This window comes from Oncorhynchus mykiss, chromosome 9 (assembly GCF_057628025.1).
Source record: "Oncorhynchus mykiss isolate SJ-2025 chromosome 9, ASM5762802v1, whole genome shotgun sequence".
In the NCBI taxonomy this organism is placed as follows: domain Eukaryota; kingdom Metazoa; phylum Chordata; class Actinopteri; order Salmoniformes; family Salmonidae; genus Oncorhynchus; species Oncorhynchus mykiss.
This window is the reverse complement of record NC_143030.1, coordinates 3,390,060-3,415,404: the sequence shown is the minus strand read 5'-3', so window position 1 is coordinate 3,415,404 and position 25,345 is coordinate 3,390,060. Positions and strand designations below refer to the sequence as shown.

General features: G+C 45.8%; 2 protein-coding genes and 1 long non-coding RNA gene across 9 annotated transcripts in view; 2 read left to right on the top strand and 1 right to left on the bottom strand.

The window, feature by feature from the left end:
* radx (RPA1 related single stranded DNA binding protein, X-linked) overlaps window positions 1–14,553 on the top strand; it is a 45,329-nt gene extending 30,776 nt beyond the window's left edge. For 3 of the 4 annotated variants that reach the window (XM_090183300.1, XM_090183301.1, XM_036986992.2), the window contains 7 exons: window positions 2,066–2,190; window positions 4,966–5,564; window positions 5,823–5,891; window positions 8,573–8,619; window positions 10,360–10,671; window positions 10,961–11,125; window positions 13,890–14,553. In XM_090183300.1, coding sequence (XP_090039426.1) covers window positions 2,066–2,190; window positions 4,966–5,564; window positions 5,823–5,891; window positions 8,573–8,619; window positions 10,360–10,671; window positions 10,961–11,125; window positions 13,890–14,014 — 1,442 coding nt within the window. In that variant the 3' untranslated portion in view covers window positions 14,015–14,553. The remainder of the gene's footprint in view (window positions 1–2,065; window positions 2,191–4,965; window positions 5,565–5,822; window positions 5,892–8,572; window positions 8,620–10,359; window positions 10,672–10,960; window positions 11,126–13,889) is intronic. The other variant, XR_016483004.1, reaches the window with a different exon arrangement.
* A 3,251-nt stretch (window positions 14,554–17,804) lies between these two features.
* On the bottom strand, window positions 17,805–20,209 carry LOC110532983 (uncharacterized). Its single transcript, XR_005053073.2, has 2 exons — window positions 19,002–20,209; window positions 17,805–17,992 (listed from the first exon to the last, which is right to left on the bottom strand). It is a non-coding gene; the product is annotated as an uncharacterized LOC110532983 (long non-coding RNA).
* Window positions 20,210–21,961: 1,752 nt separating this feature from the next.
* The window catches only part of plod3 (procollagen-lysine, 2-oxoglutarate 5-dioxygenase 3), a 61,674-nt gene continuing 58,290 nt past the window's right edge, over window positions 21,962–25,345 (top strand). For 3 of the 4 annotated variants that reach the window (XR_016483005.1, XR_016483006.1, XR_016483007.1), the window contains exon 1: window positions 22,060–22,413. Coding sequence is in view for 1 of the 4 variants with exons in the window: in XM_090183302.1 (XP_090039428.1) it covers window positions 22,323–22,413 (91 nt within the window). In the remaining 3 variants the exon portion in view is untranslated. Of the gene's footprint in view, window positions 22,414–25,345 lie in introns of all 4 variants that reach the window. The other variant, XM_090183302.1, reaches the window with a different exon arrangement.

Genomic DNA, 25,345 nt, shown 5'->3' with positions numbered 1-25,345 from the left:
CAGGGGGTACTGGTACAGAGTTAATGTGGAGGCTATATACAGGGTGTACCAGTACAGAGTCAGTGTGCGGGGGCACCGGTTAGTCAAGGTAATTGAGGTAATATGTACATGTAGGGTTAGGGTTAGGGTTAGGGTTAGGTGTTAGTCAGTGTGCGGGGGCACCGGTTAGTCAAGGTAATTGAGGTAATATGTACATGTAGGTAGAGTTAAAGGGACTATGCATAGATAATAAGCAGCGTAAAAGAGGGGTTGTGGGGGGGCACACGATGCAAATAGTCCGGGTAGCCATTTGTTTACCTGTTCAGGAGTCTTATTTCTTGGGGGTAAAAACTGTTGAGAAGCCTTTTTGTCCTAGACTTGGCACTCCGGTACCGCTTGCCATGCGGTAGTAGAGAGAACAGTCTATGACTGGAGTGGTTTGAGGTCTTTGACATTTTATGGGCTTTCCTCTGACACCACCTGGTGTAGAGGTCCTGGATGGCAGGAAGCTTGGCCCCAGTGATGTACTGGGCCGTACGCACTACCCTCTGTTGTGCTTTGCGGTTGGAGGCCGAGCAGTTGTCATACCAGGCAGTGATGCTCTCGATGGTAGATACCCCCAAGCTAAAAGACTCCTGAACAGGTAACCAATGGTTACCCGGACTATTTGCATTGTGTACCTCCCCCCTCCTTTATGCTACTGCTACTCTCTGTTCATCATATATGCATAGTCACTTTAGGCATATCTACATGTACATGCTACCTAAATCAGCCTGAATAACTGTAACTTTAGGCATATCTACATGTACATGCTACCTAAATCAGCCTGAATAACTGTAACTTTAGGCATATCTACATGTACATGCTACCTCAATCAGCCTGAATAACTGTAACTTTAGGCATATCTACATGTACATGCTACCTCAATCAGCCTGAATAACTGTAACTTTAGGCATATCTACATGTACATGCTACCTCAATCAGCCTGAATAACTGTAACTTTAGGCATATCTACATGTACATGCTACCTAAATCGGCCTGAATAACTGTAACTTTAGGCATATCTACATGTACATGCTACCTCAATCGGCCTGAATAACTGTAACTTTAGGCATATCTACATGTACATGCTACCTAAATCGGCCTGAATAACTGTAACTTTAGGCATATCTACATGTACATGCTACCTCAATCGGCCTGAATAACTGTAACTTTAGGCATATGTACATGCTACCTCAATCAGCCTGAATAACTGTAACTTTAGGCATATCTACATGTACATGCTACCTCAATCAGCCTGAATAACTGTAACTTTAGGCATATCTACATGTACATGCTACCTCAATCAGCCTGAATAACTGTAACTTTAGGCATATCTACATGTACATGCTACCTCAATCAGCCTGAATAACTGTAACTTTAGGCATATCTACATGTACATGCTACCTCAATCAGCCTGAATAACTGTAACTTTAGGCATATCTACATGTACATGCTACCTAAATCGGCCTGAATAACTGTAACTTTAGGCATATCTACATGTACATGCTACCTAAATCGGCCTGAATAACTGTAACTTTAGGCATATCTACATGTACATGCTACCTCAATCAGCCTGAATAACTGTCAGAATGGAGCCTTGCAACTCTTTTTTTCAATTGTCTTTTCACTGTTGTTGTTTTTCTTTACTTACCTACACACACACACCTTTTTTTCGCACATTGTAAGTAAGTGATTCACTGTAAGGTGTGACCTGTTGTATTCGGCTCACGTGACAAATAAACTTTGATGTCTTAATTAGCTTACTCTTGATTTCCAGCTCATAGATACAGCACCAGTCAAACGTTTGGACACCTACTCATTCCAGGGTTTTTCTTTATTTTTACTATCTTCTACATTGTAGAATAATAGTGAAGACATCAAAACTATGTAATAACACATATGGGAATCATGTAGTAACCAAAAAAGTGTTAAACAAATCAACATATATTTGAGATTCTTCAAAGTTGCCACCCTTTACCTTGATGTCAGCTTTGCACACGTTTATATTTTTGTTCAGGTCTTCTGTTTCTTACTGTGTGTGTAGGGGAACTAGGCCTGCTGAGAGGGGCGGAGCTAAAGTGGGAGGTGGAGCGACTTCAGTACAGAGAGAGACGTAGCTTCTGTATCCAGGCAACCATCACCATGGTTACTCACTGCCATAGAGGAAAGGTAACTAACACACTTCCCAGGACCACCCGTAAAATGTACGCATTCATGATTAAGTTGCTTTGGATAAAAGGGTCTGCTAAATGGTCTTTGTTATTCAGGTGGTTGGTTCACCCATTCCTACAGTATGGGGAGGGGTAAGGGTTAGGGGTTGGGGGTTAGGAGGGGTAAGGGTTAGGGGTTGGGGGTTAGGAGGGGTTAGGGTTAGGGCTAGGGTTGGGGCTAGGGGTTAGGGGAGGTTACGGGGGGGTTAGGGGTTGGGGTTAGGGGTAGGGGTTAGGGTTAAGGGTTAGGGTTAGGGGTTAGGGCTAGGGTTGGGGCTAGGGGTTAGGGGAGGTTACGGGGGGGTTAGGGGTTGGGGTTAGGGGTTAAGGGTTAGGGTTAGGGCTAGGGTTAGGGGTTGGGGCTAGGGGTTAGGGGAGGTTACGGGGGGGTTGGGGTTAGGGTTAAGGGTTAGGGGTTAGGGTTAGGGGTTGGGGTTAGGGTTGGGATTAAGGGTTAGGGGTTGGGGTTAGGGGTTGGGATTAGGGGTTAAGGGTTAGGGGTTAGGGTTAAGGGTTAGGGGGGGTTAGGGGTTAGGGTTGGGATTAGGGTTAGGGGTTAGGGTTAGGGGTTAAGGTTGGGGTTAGGGGGGGTTAGGGTTAAGGGTTAGGGGTAGGGGGGGTTAGGGGTAGGGGGGTTAGGGTTAGGGGTTGGGATTAGGGTTGGGATTAGGGTTAGGGTTGGGATTAGGGTTAGGGTTGGGATTAGGGTTAGGGTTGGGATTAGGGTTAGGGGTTAGGGGGGTTAGGGGTTGGGGTTAGGAGGGTTTGGGGGGTTAGGGATTAGGGTTAAGGGTTAGGGGTTGGGTTTAGGGGTTAAGGTTGGGGTTAGGGGGGTTAGGGGTTAGGGTTAAGGGGTAGGGGGGTTAGGGGTTGGGATTAGGGGTTAAGGGTTAGGGGTTAGGGTTAAGGGTTAGGGGTTAGGGTTGGGGCTAGGGGTTAGGGGAGGTTACAGGGGGGTTAGGGGTTGGGGTTAGGGGTTAGGGTTAAGGGTTAAGGGTTAGGGGTTAGGGGTTAGGGCTAGGGTTGGGGCTAGGGGTTAGGGGAGGTTACGGGGGGGTTAGGGGTTGGGGTTAGGGGTTAGGGTTAAGGGTTAGGGGTTAAGGGTTAGGGTTAGGGCTAGGGTTAGGGGTTGGGGCTAGGGGTTAGGGGTTAGGGGAGGTTACGGGGGGGTTAGGGGTTGGGGTTAGGGTTAAGGGTTAGGGGTTAAGGGTTAGGGTTAGGGTTGGGATTAAGGGTTAGGGGTTGGGGTTAGGGTTAGGGGTTGGGGTTAGGGGGGGTTAGGGGTTGAGATTAGGGGTTAAGGGTTAGGGGTTAGGGTTAAGGGTTAGGGGGGGTTAGGGGTTGGGGTTAGGGTTGGGATTAGGGTTAGGGGTTAGGGGTTAAGGTTGGGGTTAGGGGGGGTTAGGGTTAGGGGGGGTTAGGGTTAGGGGTAGGGGGGTTAGGGGTTGGGATTAGGGTTGGGATTAGGGTTAGGGTTGGGATTAGGGTTAGGGTTGGGATTAGGGTTAGGGGTTAGGGGGGTTAGGGGTTGGGGTTAGGAGGGTTTGGGGGGTTAGGGATTAGGGTTAAGGGTTAGGGGTTGGGGTTAGGGTTAAGGGTTAGGGGTTGGGGTTAGGGTTGGGATTAGGGTTAGGGTTGGGATTAGGGTTAGGGGTTAGGGTTGGGATTAGGGTTAGGGTTGGGATTAGGGTTGGGGTTAGGGTTAAGGGTTGGGGTTAGGGGTTGGGGTTAGGAGGGTTAGGGATTAGGATTAGGGTTAGGGGTAGGGGTTAGGGGTAGGGGTTAGGGTTGGGATTAGGGTTAGGGGTTAGGGTTAAGGTTGGGGTTAGGAGGGTTAGGGGTTAGGGGGGTTAGGGATTAGGGTTAGGGGGGTTAGGGTTAGGGTTAGGGTTAGGGGTTAAGGGGGTTAGGGATTAGGGTTAAGGGTTAGGAGTTAAGGTTGGGGTTAGGGGTTGGGGTTAGGAGGGTTAGGGGTTAGGGATTAGGGTTAAGGGTTAGGGGTTAAGGTTGGGGTTAGGGTTAGGGGGGTTAGGGATTAGGGTTAAGGGTTAGGGGTTAAGGTTGGGGTTAGGGTTAGGAGGGTTAGGGATTAGGGTTAGGGGTTGGGGTTAGGGGGGTTAGGGATTAGGGTTAAGGGTTAGGGGTTAAGGTTGGGGTTAGGGTTAGGGGGTTAGGGATTAGGGTTAGGGGTTAGGGTTAGGGGTTAGGGATTAGGGTTAAGGGTTAGGGGTTAATGTTGGGGTTAGGGGGGTTAGGGATTAGGGTTAAGGTTTAGGGGTTAAGGTTGGGGTTGGGGTTAGGGTTAGGGGGGTTAGGGATTAGGGTTAAGGGTTAAGGTTGGGGTTAGGGTTAGGGGGGTTAGGGATTAGGGTTAAGGTTAGGGGGATTAGGGTTAAGGGTTAGGGGTTAAGGTTGGGGTTAGGGTTAGGGGTTAACATGACCTTTATGAAATATAAAGCCTCTATTGTCTTTTTTTTTACATAAATGCTTCAAAATTCACAACAAGTGACGTTAACTGATTTAAGATCATCTCCTAAAACAAAACGTAAATTATCTCCTAAGCCTGTGTTTTCTACGGACCTTATTTTCAGTGTTTATCCCCCTAAATAACAAAAAAATAACTACATTTCCCCATAGGCTTTGTCTAACCATGGTGGAGTTGGTGCCTACAAAAAGAAGCCATTATTGCTCTTATTTAGTTAGAACATACAGCCTATCATTCTGTCTCCTTTAGGAAGACCAGTGTCTAGTGTGGACAGACAGACCTGCTGCTTTCTCTCCTCGTATATATCCCTCCTCTCCTCAGAACTCTCCCTCCTCCCCGCGTATCTCTCCCTCCTCCCCGCGTATCTCTCCCTCCTCTCCTCGTATCTCTCCCTCCTCCCCTCGTATCTCTCCCTCCTCTCCTCGTATGTCTCCCTCCTCCCCTCGTATCTCTCCCTCCTCTCCTCGTATCTCTCCCTCCTCTCCTCGTATCTCTCCCTCCTCCCCTCGTATGTCTCCCTCCTCTCCTCGTATCTCTCCCTCCTCTCCTCGTATCTCTCCCTCCTCCGCTCGTATCTCTCCCTCCTCCGCTCGTATCTCTCCCTCCTCTCCTCGTATCTCTCCCTCCTCCCCTCGTATCTCTCCCTCCTCCCCTCGTATCTCTCCCTCCTCTCCTCGTATCTCTCCCTCCTCTCCTCGTATCTCTCCCTCCTCTCCTCGTATCTCTCCCTCCTCTCCTCGTATCTCTCCCTCCTCTCCTCGTATGTCTCCCTCCTCCCCTCGTCTCCCTCCCTCCTCTCCAGGCTCGTCGATCAAATTGAGTCCCAGGCTTCTGATGCTGAGAGCAGGGTAAGACGCACACTGCTGTATAGAGTAATGGGGTTGGTTGTTATTATGTATATATTATTACACTGCTGTATAGAGTAATGGGGTTGGTTATTATTAATCATATATTATCACACTGCTGTGTAGAGTAATGGGGTTGGTTATTATTAATAATATATTATCACACTGCTGTATAGAGTAATGGGGTTGGTTGTTATTGTGTATATATTATTGTGTGTTATGGGTTAGGTGTTATTATGTATATATTATTGTGTGTTGTAGGTTAGGACTCAGCAACGGTAAATCCCCAAAGAGAAAACTTTTCAGCAGTGCTGGACCCCCCAGGAAGAGGTGTGTAAATATATAGTCTGTGTATAAATAGTGTGTGCATATACAGTGGGGAGAACAAGTATTTGATACACTGATGATTTTGCAGGTTTCCCTACTTACAAAGCACGTAGAGGTCTGTAATTTTTATCATAGTTACACTTCAACTGTGAGAGACGGAATCTAAAACAAAAATCCAGAAAATTACATTTGTATGATTTTTCAGTAATTAATTTGCAAAGAAAAAGCCATATCGCAGACTGGCCAATAAAAATGAAGATTATGATGGGAAAAAGAACACAGACACTGGACAGAGGAATTCTGCCAGCATCCCGGAGTCACCTCTTCACTGTTGATGTTGAGACTGGACAGAGGAACTCTGCCTAGAAGGGCAGCATCCTGGAGTCACCTCTTCACTGTTGACGTTGAGACTGGACAGAGGAACTCTGCCTAGAAGGGCCAGCATCCTGGAGTCGCCTCTTCACTGTTGACGTTGAGACTGGACAGAGGAACTCTGCCTAGAAGGGCAGCATCCAGGAGTCGCCTCTTCACTGTTGACGTTGAGACTGGACAGAGGAACTCTGCCTAGAAGGCCAGCATCCCGGAGTCGCCTCTTCACTGTTGACGTTGAGACTGGACAGAGGAACTCTGCCTAGAAGGGCGGCATCCCGGAGTCGCCTCTTCACTGTTGACGTTGAGACTGGACAGAGGAACTCTGCCTAGAAGGGCAGCATCCTGTAGTCTCCTCTTCACTGTTGACGTTGAGAGTGGTGTTCAGGGCATTCAGAAAGTATTCAGACCACTTGACTTTTTCTACATTTTGATACTTTACAGCCTTATTCTAAAATGGATTAAATTGTTTTTGTTCCTCATCAATCTACACACAATACCCCAAAACGCAAAAACAGGTTTTTAGATTTTTTTGCATATGTATTAAAAATAAAAAACTGAAACATCACATTTACGTTTTTATTTTATTTCACTAAGTTAGTTAACCTCTCTTGGATTTGTGGGACGGTAGCGTCCCACCCCGCCAACAGCCAGTGAACGTGCAGGATGCCAAATTCAAAACAAAATCTCATAATTAAAATTCCTCAAGCATACAAGAATTTTACACCATTTTAAAGATAATTCTCATTAATCCAGCCGCAATGTCTGATTTCACAAGGCTTTACAGCGAAAGCACCACAAACGATTGTTAGGTCACCACCAAGTCATAGAAAAACAGCCATTTTTCCAGCCAAAGAGAGGAGTTACAAAAAGCAGAAATGGAGATAAAATGAATCACTAACCTTTGATGATCTTCATCAGATGACACTCATAGGACTTCATGTTACACAATACATGTATGTTTTGTTCGATAAAGTGCATATTTATATCAAAATCTAATTTTACATTGGTGCGTTACGTTCAGTAGTTCTAAAACATGCAGTGATTTTGCAGAGAGCCACATCAATTTACAGAAATACTCATCATAAATGTTGATGAAAATACAAGTGTTATACATGGAATTAGAGATATACTTCTCCTTAAGAACAAATTCTTATTTACAATGACAGCCTACCAAAAGGAAAAAGACCTCCTACGGGGAGGGAGGCATTAAGAATATAGATATAAATACAGGACAAAACACACATCACAACACTACATATAAGACAACAACATAGCAAGGCAGCAACACATGACAACACAGCATAGTAGCAAGAACAACATGGCACAAACATTATTATGCACAGACACCAGCACAAAGGGCAAGAAGGTAGAGACAAAAATACATCACGCGACACGTGCTTTGTTGAAGCACCTCTGGCAGGGATTACAATGTGCTTAGGTTCGTTGTCCTTTTGGAAGGTGAACCTTCGCCCCAGTCTGAGGTCCTGAGCGCACTGGAGCAGGTTTTCATCAAGGATCTCCCTGTACTTTTCTCTGTTCATCTTTCCATCGATCCTGACTAGTCTCCCAGTCCCTGCTGCTTAAAAACATACCCACAGCATAATGCTGCCACCACCATGCTTCACCGTAGGGATGGTGCCAGGTTTCCTCCAGATGTGACACTTGGCATTCTGGATGGTTTGTCCTTCTGGAACGTTCTCCTATCTCCACAGAGGAACTCTGGAGCAAGGGTTCTCGCTCAGACCAAGCTCCTTCTCTTCTCCCCGGTTGCTCAGTTTGGCCGGGCGGTCAGCTCTAGGAAGAGTCTTGGTGTTTCCAAACTTCTTCCATTTAAGAATGATGGAGGCCACTGTGTTCTTGGAGACCTTCAATGCTGCAGACATTGTTTGGTACCCGTCTCCAGATCTGTGCCTCAACACAATCCTGTCTCGGACCTCTACAGACAATTCCTTCGACCTCATGTCTTGGTTTTTGCTCTGACATGCACTGTCAACTGTGGGACCTTATATGGACAGGTGTGTGCCTTTTCAAATCATGTCCAATCAATTGAATTTACCACAGGTGGACTCCAATCAAGTTGCAGAAACATTGAGTCTCATAGCAAAGGATCTGAATACTTATGTAAATAAGGTATTTCTGTGTTTATTTTGTTATTTAGGGGTATTTTATGTAGATTGATGAGGGAAAACATTTTAATCGGTTTTAGAATAAGGCTGTAACAGAACAAAATGTGGAATAAGTCAAGGGATATGAATACTTTTCTAATGCACTGTGTATTTATTGTGTGTGTGTCTCTCACCTGTTCTCTGCAGACTGACTCTAGGGACCCATCCAGAGGAGGAGACCGACACAGGAACAGGTCAGACTGATTAGTAATGTAGTAATACACAGGTCAGACTGATTAGTAATGTAGTAATACACAGGTCAGACTGATTAGTAATGCAGTAGTACACAGGTCAGACTGATTAGTAATGTATTAATACACAGGTCAGACTGATTAGTAATGCAGTAGTACAGATGTCAGACTGATTAGTAATGTAGTAGTACAGATGTCAGACTGATTAGTAATGCAGTAGTACACAGGTCAGACTGATTAGTAATGCAGTAGTACACAGGTCAGACTGATTAGTAATGCAGTAGTACACATGTATGACTGATTAGTAATGCAGTAGTATGCAGGTCAGACTGATTAGTAATGTAGTAGTATACAGGTCAGACTGATTAGTAATGCAGTAGTACACATGTCAGACTGATTAGTAATGTAGTAGTATACAGGTCAGACTGATTAGTAATGTAGTAATACACATGTCAGACTGATTAGTAATGTAGTAGTATACAGGTCGGACTGATTAGTAATGTAGTAATACACAGGTCAGACTGATTAGTAATGCAGTAGTACACATGTCAGACTGATTAGTAATGCAGTAGTATGCAGGTCAGACTGATTAGTAATGTAGTAATACACATGTCAGACTGATTTTAGAGGAACAGAACCCGGTAGTAATGATGTAGTAAGGTTGTAGTAGTGTTGTAGTAAAATTGTAGTTGTAACATGTCTCAAAGGGCAGTCTGTAGTAAGGTTGTAGTAGTCTTGTAGTAGTGTTGTAGTAAGGTTGTAGTAGTGTTGTAGTAAAGTTGTAGTTGTAACATGTCTGTAGTAAGGTTGTAGTAGTAACATGTCTCAAAGGGCAGTCTGTAGTAAGGTTGTAGTAGTCTTGTAGTAGTGTTGTAGTAAGGTTGTAGTAGTGTTGTAGTAAAGTTGTAGTTGTAACATGTCTGTAGTAAGGTTGTCGTAGTGTTGTAGTAATGTTGTAGTTGTAACATGTCTCAAAGGGCAGTCTGTAGTAAGGTTGTAGTAGTGTTGTAGTAAAGTTGTAGTTGTAACATGTCTGTAGTAAGGTTGTAGTAGTGTTGTAGTAATGTTGTAGTTGTAACATGTCTCAAAGGGCAGTCTGTAGTAAGGTTGTAGTAAAGTTGTAGTTGTAACATGTCTGTAGTAAGGTTGTAGTAAAGTTGCAGTTGTAACATGTCTGTAGTAAGGTTGTAGTAAGGTTGTAGTAGTGTTGTAGTAAAGTTGTAGTTGTAACATGTCTCAAAGGGCAGTCGATAAATGGGCTGGACGATAAATCCATATCAATAATTAGAGGTAATTACTTCCCTCAATAACCAAATAAAAATGTTTAGATTCATTTTTCGATAATGTCGATATAGAATAATTAGGTACAGCAGTCCATTTCACCTCTGACGCAGCAGGAAGGTGCGGAGAAGTGACAAGAGGCACGTGGAGAGATATATGCCCACTAAAAACCACTTAGCACCTCGAGTGATGGAGTAGTCTCTATTAACCACTAAATGAGTGATGGAGTAGTCTCTATTAACCACTAAATGAGTGATGGAGTAGCCTCTTAACCACTAAATGAGTGGTGGCTGTATCAGAGGGCAGTCTGTAGTAACAGTGTAGTTGTAACATCTCTCTGTCAGAGGGCAGTCTGTAACATCTCTCTGTCAGAGGGCAGTCTGTAGTAACAGTGTAGTTGTGACATCTCTCTGTCAGAGGGCAGTCTGTAGTAACAGTGTAGTTGTGACATCTCTCTGTCAGAGGGCAGTCTGTGGGAAGCTTCCATGGAGTTCCTGGAGACCAACTATGATGAAGATGAGGATGATGATGATCAGGCCTTCCTCACGGCCCCCTCCTCTCCTGTCTCGTTGGGTGGGTGTCGGCTGGGCCTGGCTCGCGTTGCCATGGAGACGGTGCCCCTACAGTACTGCCCGGCGTCCAGGGAGGAACAGGCGGTTGCCGTGGAGATGCAGACAGGAGAGTTCCAGAACCTTCGGTGTTGTAGAAGTCTCGAGAACTACAGCCCTACAGTGAGCTACACCCAGACTGGACACTACACACTCACACTCAGAGGTACACACATGTACATGGTTTTGATTCATTTACATTTAAACTGCTCCCTTGCAAAATAGGTTTCTTTCCCTGGTTAAATGATTCATCCCTCACACCTTCCTAACTTCCCTCCCTCTGTCTCTCCATCCCTCCATCTCTGTCTCTGTCTCTGCGTCTCTGTCTCTGCGTCTCTGTCTCGTCTCTGTCTCTGCGTCTCTGTCTCTGCGTCTCTGTCTCTGCGTCTCTGTCTCTGCGTCTCTGTCTCTCCATCCCTCCATCCCTCCATCTCTCCATCCCTCCATCTCTCTAGCTTTATCTGACGGGGTGGTGGTCGATGCAGTGTTCCTACCTGGTAGCTCTGCCACCAGCGCCCCTACAGGCCCCTCCCCTCCACATGGCCCCTCCCACTCCGACCACTGGTTCACCATCCTGACACACGGAGGCTTTTCACCACACACCCCTCCACCTGCACCAGGTAACACACACACCTGCACTTGATAACACACACCTGCACCTGATAACACACACCTGCACCTGGTAACACACACCTCCACCTGATAACACACACCTCCACCTGATAACACACACCTCCACCTGATAACACACACCTCCACCTGATAACACACACCTCCACCTGGTAACACACACCTCCACCTGGTAACACACACCTCCACCTGGTAACACACACCTCCATCTGATAACACACACCTCCACCTGATAACACATACCTCCACCTGCACCTGATAACACACACCTCCACCTGATAACACACACCTCCACCTGGTAACACACACCTCCACCTGGTAACACACACCTCCACCTGGTAACACACACCTCCACCTGGTAACACACACCTCCACCTGGTAACACACACCTCCACCTGGTAACACACACCTCCACCTGGTAACACACACCTCCACCTGATAACACACACCTCCACCTGCACCAGGTAACAGACACACCTCCACCTCCACCTGATAACACACATCTCCACCTGGTAACACACACCTCCACCTGATAACACACACCTCCACCTCCACCTGGTAACACACACCTCCACCTGGTAACACACACCTCCACCTGGTAACACACACCTCCACCTGGTAACACACACCTCCACCTAGTAACACACACCTCCTCCTCCACCTGGTAACAAACACCTCCACCTGGTAACAAACACCTCCACCTCCACCTGATAACACACACCTCCACCAGATAACACACACCTCCACCTGGTATCACACACCTCCACCTGGTATCACACCTCCACCTGGTAACACACACCTCCACCTCCACCTGGTAACACACATCTCCACCTGGTAACACACATCTCCACCTGGTAACACACACCTCCACCTCTACCTGGTAACACACACCTCCACCTGGTAACACACACCTCCACCAGGTAACACACACCTCCACCTGATAACACACACCTCCTCCTCCACCTGGTAACAAACACCTCCACCTGGTAACAAACACCTCCACCTCCACCTGATAACACACACCTCCACCAGATAACACACACCTCCACCTGGTATCACACACCTCCACCTGGTAACACACACCTCCACCTGGTAACACACACCTCCACCTGGTAACACACACCTCCACCTGGTAACACACACCTCCACCTCTACCTGGTAACACACACCTCCACCTGGTAACACACACCTCCACCTGGTAACACACACCTCCACCTGGTAACACACACCTCCACCTGGTCACACACACCTCCACCTGGTAACACACACCTCCTCCTCCACCTGGTAACAAACACCTCCACCTCCACCTGATAACACACACCTCCACCTGGTAACACACCCCTCCACCTGGTAACACACACCTCCACCAGGTAACACACACCTCCACCTGGTAACACACACACCTCCACCTGGTAACACACACACCTCCACCGGATAACACACACACCTCCACCTGGTAACACACACCTCCACCTGGTAACACACACCTCCACCTGGTAACACACACCTCCACCTGGTAACACACACCTCCACCTGGTAACACACACCTCCACCTCCACCTGGTAACACACACCTCCACCTCCACCTGGTAACAAACACCTCCACCAGATAACACACACCTCCACCTGGTATCACACACCTCCACCTGGTAACACACACCTCCACCTGGTAACACACACCTCCACCTGGTAACACACACCTCCACCTCCACCTGGTAACACACATCTCCACCTGGTAACACACATCTCCACCTGTTAACACACACCTCCACCTCCACCTGGTAACACACACCTCCACCTGGTAACACACACCTCCACCTGGTAACACACACCTCCACCTGGTCACACACACCTCCACCTGGTAACACACACCTCCTCCTCCACCTGGTAACAAACACCTCCACCTCCACCTGATAACACACACCTCCACCAGGTAACACACACCTCCACCAGGTAACACACACCTCCACCAGGTAACACACACCTCCACCAGGTAACACACACACCTCCACCGGATAACACACACACCTCCACCTGGTAACACACACCTCCACCTGGTAACACACACCTCCACCTGGTAACACACACCTCCACCTCGTAACAAACACCTCCACCAGATAACACACACCTCCACCTGGTATCACACACCTCCACCTGGTAACACACCTCCACCTGGTATCACACACCTCCACCTGGTAACACACACCACCTCCACCTGGTAACACACATCTCCACCTGGTAACACACACCTCCACCTCCACCTGGTAACACACACCTCCACCTCCACCTGGTAACACACACCTCCACCTCCACCTGGTAACACACATCTCCACCTGGTAACACACACCTCCACCTCCACCTGGTAACACACACCTCCACCTCCACCTGGTAACACACACCTCCACCTGGTAACACACATCTCCACCTCCACCTGGTAACACACACCTCCACCTCCACCTGGTAACACACACCTCCTCCTCCACCTGGTCACCTCCACCTCCACCTGATAACACACACCTCCACCTGGTAACACACCCCTCCACCAGGTAACACACACCTCCACCTGGTAACACACCCCTCCACCTGGTAACACACCCCTCCACCTGGTAACACACACCTCCACCAGGTAACACACACCTCCACCAGGTAACACACACCTCCACCAGGTAACACACACCTCCACCTGGTAACACACACCTCCACCTGATAACACACACCATAATAATGATTACTGTCCTCTTTCGTCCTATCCTAGCGGATCTGATCGCAACGGCCTCCCAGCTGGCCAATCAGAGGCTTGTGTGTGTTCTGGAGTTGTGTCTACTGGGAGGAGACAGATTGGAGGTGGTCCTGAGTAGAGCCTTCCCTCTGAGAGACTGACCTCTTCATCATGCGTCATATTCAAGTCTAATCTACTGTATGTGGGAGTCAACTAAATGTTTGGCATTATTTGATCTTAGCAAATCACACGATTGTAAGGTGTGGCTCCGAATCAAGAAACGTGCAGAGTGGGAGATGATTGGTTAAAGAAAAGCCAATTCGAAGCCTTTCTTGCTGATTTTCTATTGGTGACAGAATTTTTCCCTGACTTTTTCTATTGGTGAGTGAAGATGGCTTTTGTTCACGAGACTTTCCATGGAAGGAGAAAAGAGGAAGGAGGAACGACAATACTAAAAGACTAAAACACACTTCCTTTCTCTCTCTGACACACACACACACTCACACACGCCCTTTTTCTCTCTGACACACACACACACTCACACACACCCTTTCTCTCTCTCAAACACACACACACACACACCCTTTCTCTCTCTGACACACACACACACACACCTGACTGTGCATTGTAAAGCCAGCTATTTTATGTTGTTTGAAACCGTGTTTTACAGGTGAAGGCTTAATAAAGTAAGTACTATGTATTAGGGTTACTAACAGGGTTAATAAACAGTAGGGTTACTAACAGGGTTAATAAACAGTAGGGTTATTAACAGGGTTAATAAACAGTAGGGTTATTAACAGGGTTAATGAACAGTAGGGTTAATAAACAGTAGGGTTACTAACAGGGTTAATAAACAGTAGGGTTACTAACAGGGTTAATAAACAGTAGGGTTACTAACAGGGTTAACAAACAGTAGGGTTACTAACAGGGTTAACGAACAGTAGGGTTACTAACAGGGTTAATGAACAGTAGGGTTGTTAACAGGGTTAATGAACAGTAGGGTTGTTAACAGGGTTAATGAACAGTAGGGTTGTTAACAGGGTTAATGAACAGTAGGGTTGTTAACAGGGTTAATGAACAGTAGGGTTGTTAACAGGGTTAATGAACAGTAGGGTTGTTAACAGGGTTAATGAACAGTAGGGTTGTTAACAGGGTTAATGAACAGTAGGGTTACTAACAGGGTTAATGAACAGTATGGTTACTAACAGGGTTAATGAACAGTAGGGTTACTAACAGGGTTAATGAACAGTACTATGTATTAGGTTTATTAACATGGTTAATAGACAGTAGGGTTTTTAACAGGGTTCATAAACAGTAGGGTTACTAACAGGGTTAATGAACAGTACTATTTAGTAGGGTTATTAACAGAGTTAATAAACAGTACTATGTAGTAGGGTTATTAACAGGGTTAATAAACAGTACTATGTAGTAGGGTTATTAACAGGGTTAATAAACAGTAAGGTTAGGGTTATTAACAGGGTTAATGAACAGTCGGGTTATTAACAGGGTTAATGAGCAGTCGGGTTATTAACAGGGTTAATGAACAGTGGGGTTGTTAACAGGGTTAATAAACACGGGTTGTTAACAGGGTTAATAAACAGTGGGGTTGTTAACAGGGTTAATAAACAGTAGGGTTGTTAACAGGGTTAATGAACAGTAGGGTTGTTAACAGGGTTAATAAACAGTAGGGTTACTAACAGGGTTAATACACAGTAGGGTTACTAACAGGGTTAATAAACAGTACTATGTAGTAGGGTTATTAACAGGATCAATAAACAGTAGGGTTCTTAACAGGGTTAATACACAGTAGGGTTACTAACAGGGTTAATACACAGTAGGGTTACTAACAGGGTTAATTAACAGTACTATGTATTAGGTTTGTTAACATGGTTAATAATCAGTAGGGTTATTAACAGGGTTAATAAACAGTAGGGTTATTAACAGGGTTAATGAACAGTACTGTTTATTAACAGGGTTAATAAACAGTACTGTTATTAACAGGGTTAATAAACAGTACTGTTATTAACAGGGTTAATAAACAGTACTGTTATTAACAGGGTTAATAAACAGTACTGTTATTAACAGGGTTAATAAACAGTACTATGATGTAGGGTTATTAACAGGGATAATAAACAGTACTATGTAGTAGGGTTATTAACAGGGTTAATACACAGGTTTATTAACAGGGTTAATAAACAGTAGGGTTATTAACAGGGTTAATAAACAGTAGGGTTATTAACAGGGTTAATAAACAGTAGGGTTATTAACAGGGTTAATAAACAGTAGGGTTACTAACAGTGTCAATAAACAGCAGGGTTACTAACAGGGTTAATGAACAGTAGGGTTCCTAACAGGGTTAAATAAACAGGGTTCTTAACAGGTTTAATAAACAGTAAGGTTATTAACAGGTTTAATATACAGTACTATGTAGTAGGGTTATTAACAGGGTTAATAAACATTAGGGTTATTAACAGGGTTAATAAACAGTACTATGTAGTAGGGTTATTAACAGGGTTAATAAACAGTAGGGTTACTAACCGGGTTAATAAACAGCACTATGTAGTAGAGTTACTAACAGGGTTAATAAACAGTAGGGTTACTAACAGGGTTAATAAACAGTAGGGTTATTAACAGTACTATGTAGTAGGGTTATTAACAGGGTTAATAAATAGTAGGGTTATTAACAGGGTTAATAAACAGTAGGGTTATTAACAAGTGCCATGCTCTCCCAACTGAACCCAAAGTGCCATGCTCTCCCAACTGAACCCAAAGTGCCATGCTCTCCCAACTGAACCCAAAGTGCCATGCTCTCCCAACTGAACCCAAAGTGCCATGCTCTCCCAACTGAACCCAAAGTGCCATGCTCTCCCAACTGAACCCAAAGTGCCATGCTCTCCCAACTGAACCCAAAGTGCCATGCTCTCCCAACTGAACCCAAAGTGCCATGCTCTCCCAACTGAACCCAAAGTGCCATGCTCTACCAACTGAACCCAAAGTGCCATGCTCTACCAACTGAACCCAAAGTGCCATGCTCTCCCAACTGAACCCAAAGTGCCATGCTCTACCAACTGAACCCAAAGTGCCATGCTCTCCCAACTGAACCCAAAGTGCCATGCTCTCCCAACTGAACCCAAAGTGCCATGCTCTCCCAACTGAACCCAAAGTGCCATGCTCTACCAACTGAACCCAAAGTGCCATGCTCTACCAACTGAACCCAAAGTGCCATGCTCTCCCAACTGAACCCAAAGTGCCATGCTCTCCCAACTGAACCCAAAGTGCCATGCTCTCCCAACTGAACCCAAAGTGCCATGCTCTACCAACTGAACCCAAAGTGCCATGCTCTACCAACTGAACCCAAAGTGCCATGCTCTACCAAATGATTCACAGGGGACACTGTGATACTTAAGTATATTTTTGCAATTACATTTGCTTTTGATACTTACGTATATTTCAAAGCAAATACTTTTAGACTTTTACTCAAGTAAGTTTTAACTGGGTGACTTTGACTTTAGTCATTTTCTATTAAGCCATCTTTACTTTAACTCAAGTATGACAATTTGGTTATTTTTTCACCACTGCTATCTAGTAGGGTTAATGAACAGTACTACACTACATGACCGAAAGTATGTGGTCACCTGCTCATCTCATTCAAAAATCATGGGTATTAACATGGAGATGGTCCCCCTTTGCTGCTATAACAGCCTCCACTATTCTATTCCTATCTGTCATATCTTTAATCTGAGCCTAGAGGAAAGTTTTTGTCCTCAGGCCTGGAGGGAAGCCAAAGTCATTCCGCTACCCGATAGTGGTAAAGTGGCCTTTACTGGATCTAACAGCAGACCTATCAGCTTGCTATCAGCTTGCTGCCAGCTCTTAGCAAACGGTTGGAAAAAACAGTGTTTGTATCAAGGCACAAGGTGAGACCCAGATGCAGACACAGGAGGCAGATGGTTGGAGTCTTGCCATGTTTATTCATCCAAAAAGGGGGTTAGGCAAGAGAATGGTCGTGTACAGGCAAAAGGTCAAAACCAGAGTCCAATAGGTACCGAAAAGCAGGCAGATTCAAGGTCAGGGCAGGCAGGCTGATCAGGCAGGCGGGAAAGTAGTCCAGAGTCAGGCAGGAGTCAATACCAGGAAGACTATCAAAAGGAGAATGGGGAAAAACACGTTGGTTGACTTGACTAACATACAAGATGAACTGGCACAGAGAGACAGGAAACACAGGGCTAAATACACTGGTACAGAGAGACAGGAAACACAGGGATAAATACACTGGTACAGAGAGACAGGAAACACAGGGATTAATACACTGGCACAGAGAGACAGGAAACACAGGGATAAATACACTGGGACAGAGAGACATGAAACACAGGGATAAATACACTGGTACAGAGAGACAGGAAACACAGGGATAAATACACTGGTACAGAGAGACAGGAAACACAGGGATAAATACACTGGTACAGAGCGACAGGAAACACAGGGATAAATACACTGGTACAGAGAGACAGGAAACACAGGGATAAATACACTGGCACAGAGAGACAGGAAACACGGATAAATACACTGGTACAGAGAGACAGGAAACACAGGGATAAATACACTGGTACAGAGAGACAGGAAAAACAGGGATACATACACTGGCACTGAGAGACAGGAAACACAGGGATAAATACACTGGTACAGAGAGACAGGAAACACAGGGATAAATACACTAGTACAGAGAGACAGGAAACACAGGGATAAATACACTGGTACAGAGAGACAGGAAACACAGGGATAAATACACTGGTACAGAGAGACAGGAAACACAGGGATAAATACACTGGTACAGAGAGACAGGAAACACAGGGATAAATACACTGGCCCAGAGAGACAGGAAACACAGGGATAAATACACTGGTACAGAGAGACAGGAAACACAGGGATAAATACACTGGTACAGAGAGACAGGAAACACAGGGCTAAATACACTGGGACAGAGAGACAGGAAACACAGGGATAAGTACACTGGTACAGAGAGACAGGAAACACAGGGATAAATAGACTGGGGAAAACAAGCGACACCTGGAGGGGGTGGAGACAATAACGAGGACAGGTGAAACTGATCAGGGTGTGACAGTACCCCTCCCCCTCTAGGGACACTACCTGGTTGCCCGGGGTGTCGGCGATGAGGGCTGGAACCAGGATGTCTCTAGCGGGAACCCAGCACCTCTCCTCCAAGCCGTAACCCTCCCAATCAACGAGGTACTGGAATAACCCCTGCCCCGTGGTTGAACACCCAGGAGACTCGGTGAAACATAAGATATTACAGTTTTTAATGTCCCGTTGGTAGGATATACGTGCTTGTAGTTTGTCCACTTTATTATCCAGTGATTGTATGTTGGCCAATAGTACCGATGGCAAAGGCAGATTAGCCACTCGTTGCCAGCTACTTATCAGGCACCCCAATCTCCTTCCGCGGTATCTCTGTCTCTTTCTCCTGCGAATTATTGGGATGAGGTCCTTGTCGGGTGTCTGGAGTAAATCCCTCTCGCCCGACTCATTAAAGAAAAATTATTCGTCCATTTCAAGGTGAGTAATCGCTGTTCTGATTGTCCAGAAGCTCTTTTCGGTCATAAGAGATGGTAGCAGCAACATTATGTACACAATAAGTTACAAACAACGTGAAAAAACAAACACAATAGCACAGTTGGTTAAGAACCAACAAAACTGCAGCCATCCTCTCTGGCCCCATCTTCAATATTTAATGTAGGCTACGGTGTGCCTTTAAAACAACAATGTAGTTCTGTTCTTCAAATGTATTTATAAAGCCCTTCTTACATCAGCTGATATTTCAAAGTTCTGTACAGAAACCCAGCCTAAAACCCCCAAACAGCAAGCAATGCAGGTGTAGAAGCACAGTGGCTAGGAAAAACTCCCTAGAAAGGCCAAAACCTAGGAAGAAACCTAGAGAGGAACCAGGCTATGAGGGGTGGCCAGTCCTCTTCTAGCTGTGCCGGGTGGAGATTATAACATAACATGGCCAAGATGTTCAAATGTTCTTAGATGACCAGCAGGGTCAAATAATAATAATCACAGTGGTTGTAGAGGGTGCAACAGGTCAGCACCTCAGAAGTAAATGTCAGTTGGCTTTTCATAGCCGATCATTCCGAGTATCTCTACCGCTCCTGCTGTCTTTAGAGAGTTGAAACCAGCAGGTCTGAGACAGGTAGCACGTCCGGTGAACAGGTCAGGGTTCCATAGCTGCAGGCAGAACAGTTGAAACTGGAGCAGCAGCACGGCCAGGTGGACTGGGGACAGCAAGGTTGTCATCATGCCAGGTAGTCCTGAGGCATGGTCCTAGGGCTCAGGTCCTCCGAGAGAGAGAAAGAAAGAGAGAATTAGAGAGAGCATACTTAAATTCAGACAGGACACTGGATAAGACAGGAGAAGTACTCCAGATATAACAGACTGACCCTAGCCACCGACACATAAACTACTGCAGCATAAATACTGGAGGCAGAGACAGGAGGGATCGGGGTACACTGTGGCCCCGTCCGACGATACCCCCGGACAGGGCCAAACAGGCAGGATATAACCCCACCCACTTTACCAAAGCACAGCCCCCACACCACTAGAGGGATATCTTCAACCACCAACTTACAAGGCCGATTATAGCCCACAAAGATCTCTGCCACGGCACAACCCAAGGGGGGGGAAGATCACGTCAGTGACTCAACCCACTCAAGTGACGCACCCCTCCTAGGGACGGCAAGGAAGAGCACCAGTAAGCCAGTGGCTCAGCCTCTGTAACAGGGTTAGAGGCAGAGAATCCCAGTGTCTATTAATGTTCTGTGTTATGTCATGTTTTGTGTGGACCCCAGGAAGAGTAGCTGCTGCTTTTGCAACAGCTAATGGAGCTAATAATCCTAATAAAATATCAAACAGTGTAGGTGAGAAGAGGGACTCAAATTAGCCTGATAATGTGGTTCAAATGACAAATAGTAAAAACACATGAAACAATGTTAAACATTAAGGCACGAATGGAAATCACTAATAAGAACTACTTACACTTGACAAAAAATTATAATAAAAGTTAATAATTTAATCATTTAAGTAAAAGGGACCTTACATTTTTATGTTGTTCAGAATATATAAAGCAATTTAGTTCTTAAAACACAAAACAGTTCAGTATTTAGACCTTAAAGAGATGGAAATGTCACTTAATTAAGTACTGACCACTGACATAAGTACTGAACACTGACACAAGTACTGAACACTGACACAAGTACTGAACACTGACACAAGTACTGAACGCTGACACAAGTACTGAACGCTGACTCAAGTACTGAACGCTGACATCAGTACTGAACACTGACATCAGTACTGAACACTGACATCAGTACTGAACACTGACATACTTTGAGTTGGGTTACTCCAAAGGTTCTGGGCAGCGGGTTTCCACCAAAAAATAGATTTCGCAGAACTAACGACTTTTTACATTTACATGTTAGTCATTTAGCAGACACTCTTATCCAGAGAGACTTACAGTTAGTGCATTTATCTTAAGATAGCTAACAGTAAAACCAACATTAGGACACGTGTGAGAGACCAGCTTTAGGGAGATGTCTCTCTCCCTGAGATCAGTCAGGTCTCCTGTTGTTGAAGAACCCTTAATGCTACTCATCTAGAACACACCATTAACTATACCTAATAATATGAATAATAGTATCATTATTATTTATAACGTGAAATAATAACTGTTCTGTAAAGATTATCTTACATATTCTGCCACTTTTAAACCTCATATTGATGATTACCGACAGACACTGGCATTGTGCTGGGGATAATGAAAATGAGGTTGAAAAGTGGTGGAATTGCCCTTTTAAGATGATTAATTTGTCTGTATCAATTGTTAATAAATGTGATTGAATTCGTTCCTATCAATGGAACCGAGTAGAGTATGTTACAGTAGATTATAATACGACACATTAAAGCTTCTACATAGAGCTCCTAACTAAATACTATATACCATCTACTAACTAACTAAACATGAGCTATAAACTAACATCGTTACTGGGGGGTGTCGAGAGAGAGTCTCTCCCATCCTCTCCTCCCCCTCTTCTGTCTGGGCCAGGAATTCCAACGACGTGGCAGAGAGATTCACATTTCACTTCTTTTCAAGAACTTTCTGTGGCCGCAAGGCAGGAAAATCACCGCTTCTAACTTCCATCTGTCCTGCTCCCATTGGTCCACACTCGGTCCGTCTGGTGCTCTGATTGGGTGTCATCCCATCGATCACTCCTCTGCTGCTTCTCATTGCTCGAACCCGGTTGAAAGGGGCGGGGTAACGGTATGTTGACAGAATATTCCTACTGCGCAGGGCGAATCATCTTCGTTACTGAAAGAGAGCGAGAGAGGGAGACATATTATATACTGTAGTGTACAGTAGCCAAATTACACCCGGAAAGTCTCACCACCAAGGCCATGGAGTCGAGTTGGATCGCCGTGGTCTGTGTGCTCCTACTCGGTTTGATGCAGAGCAGCCTCGGAGCGGAGCAGCGGGTCATCCCTCCAGGTAAACCCGTTTCCGTCCAACACAGCCCACTCACACCGCTAGCTGGAACTCCGTTAGCTAAATGTATCGATCCAGTAATATTGACTTTATCTGATAGTGACGGTGGTGAATCGGGTCAGCAAGTAGCGGGACCATGTATCAGACCCTGCATGTATAACTCTAACCAGCCGGGTAGGCAGGGACCGGAGTTAGGAGGGCCAGCCGGGTAGACAGGGACCGGGGTTAGGAGGGCCAGCCGGGTAGACAGGGACCGGGGTTAGGAGGGCCAGCCGGGTAGACAGGGACCGGGGTTAGGAGGGCCAGCCGGGTAGACAGGGACCGGGGTTAGGAGGGCCAGCCGCGTAGGCAGGGACCGTGGTTAGGAGGGCCAGCCGGGTAGGCAGGGACCGGGGTTAGGAGGGCCAGCTGGGTAGGCAGGTACCGGGTTTGGAGGGCCAGCCGGGTAGGCAGGGACCGGGGTTAGGAGGGCCAGCCGGGTAGGCAGGGACCGGGGTTAGGAGGGCCAGCCGGGTAGGCAGGGACCGGGGTTAGCAGGGCCCACCGGGTAGGCAGGGACCGGGGTTAGGAGGGCCAGCTATGTAGTAGCGGCAGATAGCGGGGCAACTTCAGGGTAACGTCGTGGTGGTAGGAATAGGGGTCGCCATTTATAGTATGCTAGGAATTGCAATTGGTACAATATGAAACTAATTTGCAATACGTATAATATATGATTGATTTCAATGTGTTGTGGCTAACGTTAGCTAGGTGGCTAGGCCCTAGGTTAAGGGTTAAGGGTTAGGTTAAACAGTTAAGGTTAGAGGAAGGGTTAGCTAACATGCTAAGTAGCTAAAAGTAGATGAGATGAAAACACGCTACCTTTGGGGTTGCTAGACGTTAGAGTTATTCTCCACACCAACCACCCTCCTTTCGGGTTTGCAGTAACCTACTGTCTTATTGGACGTAATATATCATACCCAACGGGTCGAAATGTAACCTACTGTCTTATTGGAGGTAATATATCATACCAGACGGGTCAAAATGTAACCTACTGTCTTATTGGATGTAATATATCATACCCAACGGGTCGAAATGTAACCTACTGTCTTATTGGACGTAATATATCATACCAGACGGGTCAAAATGTAACCTACTGTCTTATTGGACGTAATATATCATACTAAACGGGTCAAAATGTAACCTACTGTCTTATTGGACGTAATATATCATACCAGACGGGTCAAAATGTAACCTACTGTCTTATTGGACGTAATATATCATACCAGACGGGTCTAAATGTAACCTACTGTCTTATTGGACGTAATATATCATACCCGACGGGTCAAAATGTAACCTACTGTCTTATTGGACGTAATATATCATACCAGACGGGTCAAAATGTAACCTACTGTCTTATTGGACGTAATATATCATACCAGACGGGTCTAAATGTAACCTACTGTCTTATTGGACGTAATATATCATACCAGACGGGTCAAAATGTAACCTACTGTCTTATTGGACGTAATATATCATACCCGACGGGTCAAAATGTAACCTACTGTCTTATTGGACGTAATATATCATACTCGACGGGTCAAAATGTAACCTACTGTCTTATTGGACGTAATATATCATACTAAACGGGTCTAAATGTAACCTACTGTCTTATTGGACGTAATATATCATACTAAACGGGTCTAAATGTAACCTACTGTCTTATTGGACGTAATATATCATACTAAACGGGTCAAAATGTAACCTACTGTCTTATTGGACGTAATATATCATACCCGACGGGTCAAAATGTAACCTACTGTCTTATTGGACGTAATATATCATACTCGACGGGTCAAAATGTAACCTACTGTCTTATTGGACGTAATATATCATACTAAACGGGTCTAAATGTAACCTACTGTCTTATTGGACGTAATATATCATACCAGACGGGTCTAAATGTAACCTAAAGTAAAGTAATGTCCTAAATTGAGTGGCACTGATGTTAGTAAAATATAATATTGTAACGACTCGGCATAGTCGATAGCGCACCGGACTTCGGGCTAGAAGGTCGAAGGTTCGAGACCTGCTCCCTGCTGTTTCATGACAATACGTTTTGCTCTGGGAGGAGGCTCTGCCTCTAGTTACAGAAGTACCGGTATCCCCTGTATACAGCCTCTGGGAGGAGGCTCTGCCTCTAGTTACAGAAGTACCGGTATCCCCTGTATACAGCCTCTGGGAGGAGGCTCTGCCTCTAGTTACAGAAGTACCGGTATCCCCTGTATACAGCCTCTGGGAGGAGGCTCTGCCTCTAGTTACAGAAGTACCGGTATCCCCTGTATACAGCCTCTGGGAGGAGGCTCTGCCTCTAGTTACAGAAGTACCGGTATCCCCTGTATACAGCCTCTGGGAGGAGGCTCTGCCTCTAGTTACAGAAGTACCGGTATCCCCTGTATACAGCCTCTGGGAGGAGGCTCTGCCTCTAGTTACAGAAGTACCGGTATCCCCTGTATACAGCCTCTGGGAGGAGGCTCTGCCTCTAGTTACAGAAGTACCGGTATCCCCTGTATACAGCCTCTGGGAGGAGGCTCTGCCTCTAGTTACAGAAGTACCGGTATCCCCTGTATACAGCCTCTGGGAGGAGGCTCTGCCTCTAGTTACAGAAGTACCGGTATCCCCTGTATACAGCCTCTGGGAGGAGGCTCTGCCTCTAGTTACAGAAGTACCGGTATCCCCTGTATACAGCCTCTGGGAGGAGGCTCTGCCTCTAGTTACAGAAGTACCGGTATCCCCTGTATACAGCCTCTGGGAGGAGGCTCTGCCTCTAGTTACAGAAGTACCGGTATCCCCTGTATACAGCCTCTGGGAGGAGGCTCTGCCTCTAGTTACAGAAGTACCGGTATCCCCTGTATACAGCCTCTGGGAGGAGGCTCTGCCTCTAGTTACAGAAGTACCG